Source organism: Thalassophryne amazonica, chromosome 4 (genome assembly GCF_902500255.1).
Source record: "Thalassophryne amazonica chromosome 4, fThaAma1.1, whole genome shotgun sequence".
NCBI lineage: Eukaryota > Metazoa > Chordata > Actinopteri > Batrachoidiformes > Batrachoididae > Thalassophryne > Thalassophryne amazonica.
The window spans coordinates 144,887,348-144,898,359 of NC_047106.1; the positions used below are offsets into that span (position 1 = coordinate 144,887,348).

The 11,012-nt window shown below is 43.5% G+C and overlaps 1 protein-coding gene across 1 annotated transcript; it reads right to left on the bottom strand.

Moving 5' to 3' along the window:
* Positions 1 to 3,841: 3,841 nt before the first annotated feature.
* LOC117509071 (LIM domain-containing protein A-like) lies at positions 3,842 to 9,753 on the bottom strand. Its single transcript, XM_034168877.1, has 2 exons — positions 7,492 to 9,753; positions 3,842 to 3,982 (listed from the first exon to the last, which is right to left on the bottom strand). Exons 1-2 carry the CDS (start codon positions 9,751 to 9,753, stop codon positions 3,842 to 3,844), a joined length of 2,403 nt encoding a protein of 800 aa, XP_034024768.1.
* Positions 9,754 to 11,012: the final 1,259 nt, after the last annotated feature.

Below are 11,012 nucleotides of genomic sequence, written 5' to 3' on the forward strand. Positions count from 1 at the left end.
AGTTAATTCAAAATACTGCAGCTAGAGTACTGACGGGGACTAGAAGGAGAGAGCATATCTCACCCATATTGGCCTCTCTTCATTGGCTTCCTGTTAATTCTAGAATAGAATTTAAAATTCTTCTTCTTACTTATAAGGTTTTGAATAATCAGGTCCCATCTTATCTTAGGGACCTCGTAGTACCATATCACCCCAATAGAGCGCTTCGCTCTCAGACTGCAGGCTTACTTGTAGTTCCTAGGGTTTGTAAGAGTAGAATGGGAGGCAGAGCCTTCAGCTTTCAGGCTCCTGTCCTGTGGAACCAGCTCCCAATTCAGATCAGGGAGACAGATACCCTCTCTACTTTTAAGATTAGGCTTAAAACTTTCCTTTTTGCTAAAGCTTATAGTTAGGGTTGGATCAGGTGACCCTGAACCATCCCTTAGTTATGCTGCTATAGACTTAGACTGCTGGGGGGTTCCCATGATGCACTGAGTGTTTGTTTCTCTTTTTGCTCTGTATGCACCACTCTGCATTTAATCATTAGTGATCGATCTCTGCTCCCCTCCACAGCATGTCTTTTTCCTGGTTCTCTCCCTCAGCCCCAACCAGTCCCAGCAGAAGACTGCCCCTCCCTGAGCCTGGTTCTGCTGGAGGTTTCTTCCTGTTAAAAGGGAGTTTTTCCTTCCCACTGTAGCCAAGTGCTTGCTCACAGGGGGTCGTTTTGACCATTGGGGTTTTACATAATTATTGTATGGCTTTGCCTTACAATATAAAGCGCCTTGGGGCAACTGTTTGTTGTGATTTGGCGCTATATAAAAAAATTGATTGATTGATTGTGTGTGTGTGTGTGGTGACTGGTCATGTATATATACAGTAGTGTTCACAATAATAGTAGCATCTGCTGTTGACGCTACAAACTCAAAACTATTATGTTCAAACTGCTTTTTTATCAATCTTGTGAATCACTAAACTAGTAAACTAGTATTTAGTTGTATAACCACAGTTTTTCATGATTTCTTCACATCTGCGAGGCATTAATTTTGTTGGTCTGGAAACAAGATTTTGCTGGTTTACTAGTGTGCTTTGGGTCATTGTCTTGTTGAAACACCCATTTCAAGGGCATGTCCTCTTCAGCATAAGGCAACATGACCTCTTCAAGTATTTTGACATGTCCAAACTGATCCATGATACCTGGTATGTGATATATAGACCCAACACCATAGTAGGAGAAACATGCCCATATCATGATGCTTGCACCACCATGCTTCACTGTCTTCACTGTGAACTGTGGCTTGAATTCATAGTTTGGGGGTCGTCTCACAAACTGTCTGCAGCCCTTGGACCCAAAAAGAACAATTTTACTCTCATCAGTCCACAAAATATTCCTCCATTTCTCTTTAGGCCAGTTGATGTGTTCTTTGGCAAATTGTAACCTCTTCTGCACATGTCTTTTATTTAACAGAGGGACTTTGCGGGGGATTCTTGCAAATAAATTAGCTTCACACAGGCGTCTTCTAACTGTCACAGCACTTACAGGTAACTCCAGACTGTCTTTGATCATCCTGGAGCTGATCAATGGGTGAGCCTTTGCCATTCTGGTTATTCTTCTATCCATTTTGATGGTTGTTTTCTGTTTTCTTCCACACGTCTCTGTTTTTTTTTGTCCATTTTAAAACATTGGAGATCATTGTAGATGAACAGCCTATAATTTTTTGCACCTGCGTATAAGTTTTCCCCTCTCCAATCAACTTTTTAATCAAACTACACTGTTCTTCTGAACAATGTCTTGAACGTCCCATTTTCCTCAGGCTTTCAAAGAGAAAAGCATGTTCAACAGGTGCTGGCTTCATCCTTAAATAGGGGACACCTGATTCACACCTGTTTGTTCCACAAAACTGACAAACTCACTGACTGAATGCCACACTACTATTATTGTGAACACCCCCTTTTCTACTTTTTTTTTTACTAATAGCCCAATTTCATAGCCTTAAGAGTGTGCATATCATGAATGCTTGGTCTTGTTGGATTTGTGAGAATCTACTGAATCTACTGGTACCTTGTTTCCCATGTAACAATAAGAAATATACTCAAAACCTGGATGAATCTTTTTAGTCACATAGCACTACTATTATTCTGAACACTACTGTATACATGGGTGATTCTTTAACCACGGGCACTATTGGCCTTGTAAATGTAATTTCCACCACACCATTGCCTTACAATATAAAGCGCCTTGGGGCAACTGTTTGTTGTGATTTGGTGCTATATACATGTGCTCTGATGTCACTGTTTATCTCCATAGAAACTACCCAAACAATCTTTCATACAAACTGTTTAAAGGGACATTACAGTGTTGTGGTGGAAATTACGGCAATAGTGTGGGACAACTACATTTTGTTTAAAAAAAATCACAACAGTTGTATGACATTGAATACCCCAATTATGTTTTGATTATTTTACTGATATTTTATTCAGAGATATTTTAAACATTAGAAAAAACGTTTCTTTACCATTCATTTTTATCATTGAAGATCAAAAGTCTGGGTCTGGGACAAGCACAAAATGGTAATAAATATTTGCATATAATGATGCTGAAAAAAGGTGAAAAAGTCATCATAGACTACTAGAACAAATTTCTTAACACACTTTCATTGTAAAAATAACTATAAAAGTGTGAAATGTCCCCTTTTTTCTGTTTTTCATACAATATGATCAAAGGACATAATAAGTGCCCGTAGTCTAAGAATCACCCACATACACACTGTATGTCTATGGGAAGCTGTACATTATCTGAAGATTGTCACGTCATTTAAAATGCTTGGACTTACTGATCACAGGTGTTTAAATGATAATGGCGGTCTAGACCAGGGCCGGGCGATGAGGACGGACACACTGCAGGTTCCCCTTTCTACCAATCGCCTCAGCAGGTGACATCATTGATGTTCAGCGGAGAAGCTCATCAGCAAACCCACCTGGTAGAAAGAGAAACCTGCAGTGTGTCCGTCCTCATCCCCTGGTCTAGAACCTTCCTGTTTGCTCCTGATGAAGTCCTCTGTGGAGTTGGAGGTCTTTTTAGCCCATAAATGCTCTTCTGCTACCATTAATTCAGTAACGATTTTGGCTAATGTGATTTCTCTTTTAATTATTTTTAGTGTTTGTTCAGCACGTGTTATCTCCATGTATGTCATCATGGAGGAGTGTGAAATGTCAGGAATCTGATGGTCCCACAGCTGACAAAATGTCTCAGTGACAGGGCGTTCCCCGCAGCGGAAAACCACACCTCACAGAGAAAGACGAACAGGTTTGTCTGATTTTGGATAAGTGTGACTACAAACAGTCAGAGAGACAGTGACGGGCGGAGACGACAGTGGACAGCTGTGTATGTGATCTCAGTGGGACAGCTGTGATATGGACATGTGGACAAGGGACTTGTTAATGATGTTACAGATGCTCTGAATGTGGACAAACAAATGAATCAAACAATACAAATGTGACGACTATCAGATGATTTCAGACCATCATGTGGAACTCTTAGAACGTGGACGTATTGAAAGGGACAACAACACAAAGCTGGACTACAGCAGAACAATGTTCTACCTGTTTGCTGTGTGTGGACACAGGAGAGCTAAAAACACAGCGCCCCCTGTGGTGGCACATAACTATCTGTACGCAGTCAGCAGATTTATACTTGATTCTGTTCACAAAGTATTCAGGCACCGCGGTCATTTATTTGCTGACTGCTTGAGCTGTGTGTGTGGGGGGGAGGGGGGGATCCTGCTCCATAAATCGGTCCCAGGTGAGTTGCGTGCTGAGGTTTTGTTTCATGGTTCGGCTCGGTCGCTACTTGCAGAATCATTTCTCACAGAAGCACCGTCGGGCTGGACGTTTCTGGGTGGAGCCGTTCGATAGTTTGACCTCTGAGCTGATCAATAACAACTTTCCATGCTGACAAAGTGTATCCACACATCAAGTGCTGCGTCAGCGCCGTGCGCTCGGCACGCTGCAGGGACACAAACATCTCTGCACCACGAGGGCACAGAAACTACCCGAGTCTGTCAGACACAGACCCGGGTCGGTCCTGGAACAGGTAGAACCCCAATAACCTGCAGCAAATAGACTCCAACCAGCTGCTCCAGCACCCTGAGTTGAAAGCCTGGCCCACACATGGACACACAAATCAGTGCTGGTACTTAAACATGCATTCATTCACTTGTCCAGGTCACCGTGACAGCGTACTAAGCAGCTCATCCCACACTTCACACCTCCTCTATCCTCTGCAAAACAGAGGGTAGAGCGGTTCTCCTCTGCAAAACAGAAGAGTTGCTTTAAGAAGAACCCACTCTACCCTCTGCAAAACAAGAGCTGCTTTAAGAAGAAACCGCTCTACTCTCTGCAAAACAGAGGGTAGAGCGGTTCTCCTCTGCAAAACAGAAGAGTTGCTTTAAGAAGAACCCACTCTACCCTCTGCAAAACAAGAGCTGCTTTAAGAAGAAACCGCTCTACTCTCTGCAAAACAGAGGACAGAGCGGTTCTCCTCTGCAAAACAGAAGAGTTGCTTTAAGAAGAACCCACTCTAACTTCTGCAAAACAAGAGCTGCTTTAAGAAGAAACCGCTCTACTCTCTGCAAAACAGAGGACAGAGCGGTTCTCCTCTGCAAAACAGAAGAGTTGCTTTAAGAAGAACCCACTCTACCCTCTGCAAAACAAGAGCTGCTTTAAGAAGAAACCGCTCTACTCTCTGCAAAACAGAGGGTAGAGCGGTTCTCCTCTGCAAAACAAGAGTTGCTTTAAGAAGAACCCACTCTACCCTCTGCAAAACAAGAGCTGCTTTAAGAAGAAACCGCTCTACTCTCTGCAAAACAGAGGACAGAGCGGTTCTCCTCTGCAAAACAGAAGAGTTGCTTTAAGAAGAACCCACTCTAACTTCTGCAAAACAAGAGCTGCTTTAAGAAGAAACCGCTCTACTCTCTGCAAAACAGAGGACAGAGCGGTTCTCCTCTGCAAAACAGAGGAGAGCTGCTTCTATCCTCTGCAGTCAAAGGAGAACTGGTCACACACACAAAAGACTCATTTCTTTTAACCCCATACTGATATGCGGCCAATATCACCCAAGTCATCCAGAGGCATACATTTTTAAATTATGGTTCAAATTTTAACCAAACTAATGTCGAACAAGTTATTTAAATTAACATCACATCTGAAGTTTTATAAAGTGAAAATATCAGATATATGTTTTAGTTTTAAAGTAATGCGCTAATTTTTAAGGTTTTGTGTAGACATACTGTGTCCAGGTGCATTATAGGATAATCTCAGTACGTTCACAATATGAGAAATGCATTTCAAACTCTCTGTTCAGGCTCCATGGACAACAGCATTAAACTCTAGTGCCTAAAACTCTTGTGAATATATTCTCTGGGTTTATACAGTAGACGTTGTTATTGTGCTTGCCTTTATTAAATTCCACGCATCTTAAACATAGCAGACACAGATTATCTGGAATTTTGAAAAAAAAAAATAAACATTACAAGACAGGTCTGCGGTGTTTGCACATGCACAGTGTGAGAGGTTGGACACTTGTAGCGCTTCAGCAGCGGAATACCCTCACGACGGCCGACCAGAATAATAAACAGGTTTGATTTTCATCTGACTCCATGTATACTAAACGATGCAGGACGAGCGATTAACCTGAAACTCGGTGCGATCCAAAAAATTCTCGCACAAATGAAAAATCAGCTGAAAAAGGGCCAAAACTCACACAGTGTAAACCCAGCTGAAGTACTGAATGTCTGGCACCAGTAGATCGTGGTAGTGTTCTATTTATTTTGACACCGGTTATATCAGATGGTTATCTAATTACAACTTGGGTTTTTTCTTTTGTGAAAATGCCTTACAAATAAAAAATGGCATACTTTACAAAAGCACATTTATCTGTAAACACCAACACACAACACACCTCACATTAACACCTAACATGTTGGTTTACATAATGTATGAGTCAAACCAATCAGTGTTAGCAGAGGCACATTTTACCCAGAATCCTTTGCAATCTGTGTTTGTTACAAAACTTCAGAATTAGTGCATTATTCAACATTAAAAGATATATGTTATATTTTAACTTTGCACAAATGACAGAATGGAGTTATTCTATCAGTATTCATTTTATTTATTCACTAAACCATAACTCAATAGTGCTTTATTTTCCAAGACCTCGGCCTGATGGCAGCGTTGTGATTGAGTAGAGAGTTGAGTTTTGTTGCTCCTCTCAGTTGCATCTGTGCCAGAAGCCATGTAGTAAACAGGAGCTTCCAACGGGGGGCAGGATGTTCAAAGACAGAAGTGCTGACTCATTGTTTGGGTCTGTTGTCACCTTTGATTCTTTCAGTAGCGATCGTGGTATTAAAACTCTTGTTAGTAGGTCCAAGTGTACCGGAGACAATACTGGAATTTATCGCTTATCTGTAACTTCTGATACATTTTTGGGTGGATTATCGTTTTATCTTCATCAAAGATAACTTTTCAGTTATCTGATTATGTTATCAAAGTTTTAATATATTTGGTTATCTGTACCCACCACTGATCAGAGATCACTGCCTGAAGCCAACAGAACCACATCATCTGCAAAAAGCAGAGAAGAAACTCTGATTTGCATACAACGATTCCTGAACAAAGGGAAAAAGTCACAAAGCTTCAAGAAAAAGTGGCCAAATGAGCTTTTGTCTTTTCCCATCACGAACACTGCTGGAGCAGTGTGTCGTCTGCATCTCTACATTCCAGGACTCGGTTCTGGGATGGAGCTCATAACGCAGAGTCCTAGCTACAAAGAGAAGTGTCTGTTTTTCAGCCGCTGGTGTGTACAAATAGTTGTAGCAACAGGTCTAAGAGGCGTTAGAGGAAGCTACGAAATTACGTTTTGCATACAATTCCTGCTTCATGCGCACTTTCTACACAAATCAACCAAACTTGCATGATGTGTGAAGGGGCCCTAAGTGCCGTGTGACTGGGACATAAGTGATGGTTTGCTGCTCTGTGTTGTCTTGATGATGTTGTTCAGTTGCTGTGTGTTATGTTGTGTTGGTGATGATGTTTTGATGCTGTGTGTTTTGTCTTGGTGGTGATGTTGTTTTGTTGCAGTGTGCTGGTGATGTTTCGTTTCGGTGCGTTGGTGATGTTGTTGCGGTGTGTTGGTGATGATGTTTTGTTGCGGTGTGCTGGTGATGTTTCGTTTCGGTGCGTTGGTGATGTTGTTGCGGTGTGTTGGTGATGATGTTTTGTTGCGGTGTGCTGGTGATGTTTCGTTTCGGTGCGTTGGTGATGTTGTTGCGGTGTGTTGGTGATGTTGTTTTGTTGCGGTGTGCTGGTGATGTTTTGTTTCGGTGCGTTGGTGATGTTGTTGCGGTGTGTTGGTGATGTTGTTGCGGTGTGTTGGTGATGTTGTTGCGGTGTGTTGGTGATGTTGTTGCGGTGTGTTGGTGATGTTGTTGCGGTGTGTTGGTGATGATGTTTTGTTGCGGTGTGCTGGTGATGTTTTGTTTCGGTGCGTTGGTGATGTTGTTGCGGTGTGTTGGTGATGATGTTTTGTTGCGGTGTGCTGGTGATGTTTCGTTTCGGTGCGTTGGTGATGTTGTTGCGGTGTGTTGGTGATGATGTTTTGTTGCGGTGTGCTGGTGATGTTTCGTTTCGGTGCGTTGGTGATGTTGTTGCGGTGTGTTGGTGATGTTGTTTTGTTGCAGTGTGCTGGTGATGTTTCGTTTCGGTGCGTTGGTGATGTTGTTGCGGTGTGTTGGTGATGATGTTTTGTTGCAGTGTGCTGGTGATGTTTCGTTTCGGTGCGTTGGTGATGTTGTTGCGGTGTGTTGGTGATGTTGTTTTGTTGCGGTGTGCTGGTGATGTTTCGTTTCGGTGCGTTGGTGATGTTGTTGCGGTGTGTTGGTGATGATGTTTTGTTGCGGTGTGCTGGTGATGTTTGTTTCGGTGCGTTGGTGATGTTGTTGCGGTGTGTTGGTGATGATGTTTTGTTGCGGTGTGCTGATGATGTTTTGTTTCGGTGCGTTGGTGATGTTGTTGCGGTGTGTTGGTGATGTTGTTTTGTTGCAGTGTGCTGATGATGTTTCGTTTCGGTGCGTTGGTGATGTTGTTTTGTTGCGGTGTGCTGGTGATGTTTCGTTTCGGTGCGTTGGTGATGTTTTGTTGCGGTGTGCTGGTGATGTTTTGTTTCGGTGCGTTGGTGATGTTGTTGCGGTGTGTTGGTGATGATGTTTTGATGCTGTGTGTTTTGTCTTGGTGGTGATGTTGTTTTGTTGCAGTGTGCTGGTGATGTTTCGTTTCGGTGTGTTGGTGATGTTGTTTTGTTGCGGTGTGCTGGTGATGTTTCGTTTCGGTGCGTTGGTGATGTTGTTGCGGTGTGTTGGTGATGATGTTTTGTTGCGGTGTGCTGGTGATGTTTCGTTTCGGTGCGTTGGTGATGTTGTTGCGGTGTGTTGGTGATGATGTTTTGTTGCGGTGTGCTGGTGATGTTTCGTTTCGGTGCGTTGGTGATGTTGTTTTGTTGCGGTGTGCTGGTGATGTTTCGTTTCGGTGCGTTGGTGATGTTTTGTTGCGGTGTGCTGGTGATGTTTTGTTTCGGTGCGTTGGTGATGTTGTTGCGGTGTGTTGGTGATGATGTTTTGTTGAGGTGTGCTGGTGATGTTTCATTTCGGTGCGTTGGTGATGTTGCAGTGTGTTGGTGATGATGTTTTGTTGCGGTGTGCTGGTGATGTTTCGTTTCGGTGCGTTGGTGATGTTATTTTGTTGCAGTGTGCTGGTGATGTTTTGTTTCGGTGCGTTGGTGATGTTGTTTTGTTGCGGTGTGCTGGTGATGTTTTGTTTCGGTGCGTTGGTGATGTTGTTTTGTTTCGGTGTGTTGGTGATGATGTTTTGTTGCGGTGTGTTGGTGATGATGTTTTGTTGCGGTGTGTTGGTGATGATGTTTTGTTGCGGTGTGTTGGTGATGTTTCGTTTCGGTGCGTTGGTGATGTTGTTGCGGTGTGTTGGTGATGATGTTTTGTTGCGGTGTGTTGGTGATGATGTTTTGTTGCGGTGTGCTGGTGATGTTTCGTTTCGGTGCGTTGGTGATGTTGTTGCGGTGTGTTGGTGATGATGTTTTGTTGCGGTGTGCTGGTGATGTTTCGTTTCGGTGCGTTGGTGATGTTGTTTCGGTGTGTTGGTGATGTTGTTTTGTTGCGGTGTGTTGGTGATGTTGTTTTGTTGCGGTGTGCTGGTGATGTTTCGTTTCGGTGCGTTGGTGATGTTGTTTTGTTGCGGTGTGCTGGTGATGTTTTGTTTCGGTGCGTTGGTGATGTTGTTGCGGTGTGTTGGTGATGATGTTTTGATGCTGTGTGTTTTGTCTTGGTGGTGATGTTTTGTTGCGGTGTGTTGGTGATGATGTTTTGTTGCGGTGTGCTGGTGATGTTTCGTTTCGGTGCGTTGGTGATGTTGTTGCGGTGTGTTGGTGATGATGTTTTGTTGCGGTGTGCTGGTGATGTTTCGTTTCGGTGCGTTGGTGATGTTGTTGCGGTGTGTTGGTGATGATGTTTTGTTGCGGTGTGCTGGTGATGTTTCGTTTCGGTGCGTTGGTGATGTTGTTTTGTTGCGGTGTGCTGGTGATGTTTCGTTTCGGTGCGTTGGTGATGTTTTGTTGCGGTGTGCTGGTGATGTTTTGTTTCGGTGCGTTGGTGATGTTGTTGCGGTGTGTTGGTGATGATGTTTTGTTGCGGTGTGCTGGTGATGTTTCATTTCGGTGCGTTGGTGATGTTGCGGTGTGTTGGTGATGATGTTTTGTTGCGGTGTGCTGGTGATGTTTCGTTTCGGTGCGTTGGTGATGTTATTTTGTTGCGGTGTGCTGGTGATGTTTTGTTTCGGTGCGTTGGTGATGTTGTTTTGTTGCGGTGTGCTGGTGATGTTTTGTTTCGGTGCGTTGGTGATGTTGTTGCGGTGTGTTGGTGATGATGTTTTGTTGCGGTGTGCTGGTGATGATGTTTTGTTGCGGTGTGTTGGTGATGATGTTTTGTTGCGGTGTGCTGGTGATGTTTCGTTTCGGTGCGTTGGTGATGTTGTTGCGGTGTGTTGGTGATGATGTTTTGTTGCGGTGTGTTGGTGATGATGTTTTGTTGCGGTGTGCTGGTGATGTTTCGTTTCGGTGCGTTGGTGATGTTGTTGCGGTGTGTTGGTGATGATGTTTTGTTGCTGTGTGCTGGTGATGTTTCGTTTCGGTGCGTTGGTGATGTTGTTTCGGTGTGTTGGTGATGTTGTTTTGTTGCGGTGTGTTGGTGATGTTGTTTTGTTGCGGTGTGCTGGTGATGTTTCGTTTCGGTGCGTTGGTGATGTTGTTTTGTTGCGGTGTGCTGGTGATGTTTTGTTTCGGTGCGTTGGTGATGTTGTTGCGGTGTGTTGGTGATGATGTTTTGATGCTGTGTGTTTTGTCTTGGTGGTGATGTTTTGTTGCAGTGTGTTGGTGATGTTGTTTTGTTTCGGTGCGTTGGTGATGTTTTGTTGCGGTGTGTTTTGTCTTGGTGGTGATGTTTTGTTTCAGTGTGTTGGTGATGTTGTTTTGTTGCGGTGTGTTAGTGATGTTTTGTTGCGGTGTGTTGGTGATGATGTTTTGATGCTGTGTGTTTTGTCTTGGTGGTGATGTTTTGTTTCAGTGTGTTGGTGATGTTGTTTTGTTGCGGTGTGTTGGTGATGTTTTGTTGCGGTGTGTTGGTGATGTTGTTTTGTTTCGGTGCGTTGGTGATGTTGTTTTGTTGCGGTGTGTTGGTGATGATGTTTTGATGCTGTGTGTTTTGTCTTGGTGGTGATGTGTTGTTTCAGTGTGTTGATGTTGTTTTGTTGCCGTGTGTTGGTGATGATGTTTTGATGCTGTGTGTTTTGTCTTGGTGGTGATGTGTTGTTTCAGTGTGTTGGTGATGTTTTGTTGCGGTGTGTTGGTGATGTTGTTTTGTTTCGGTGTGTTGGTGATGATGTTTTGATGCTGTGTGTTTTGTCTTGGTGGTGAT

Bases quoted from the DNA above. Each gene is read 5' to 3' on its own strand.
- LOC117509071 (XM_034168877.1), bottom strand. From the start codon at position 9,753: ATGAAACATCACCAGCACACCGCAACAAAACATCATCACCAACACACC. The intron at 3,983-7,491 runs GCAACAAAACAT...GTGTCCCTGCAG, and splicing joins CAAAACATCACCAGCACACC to CGTGCCGAGCGCACGGCGCT.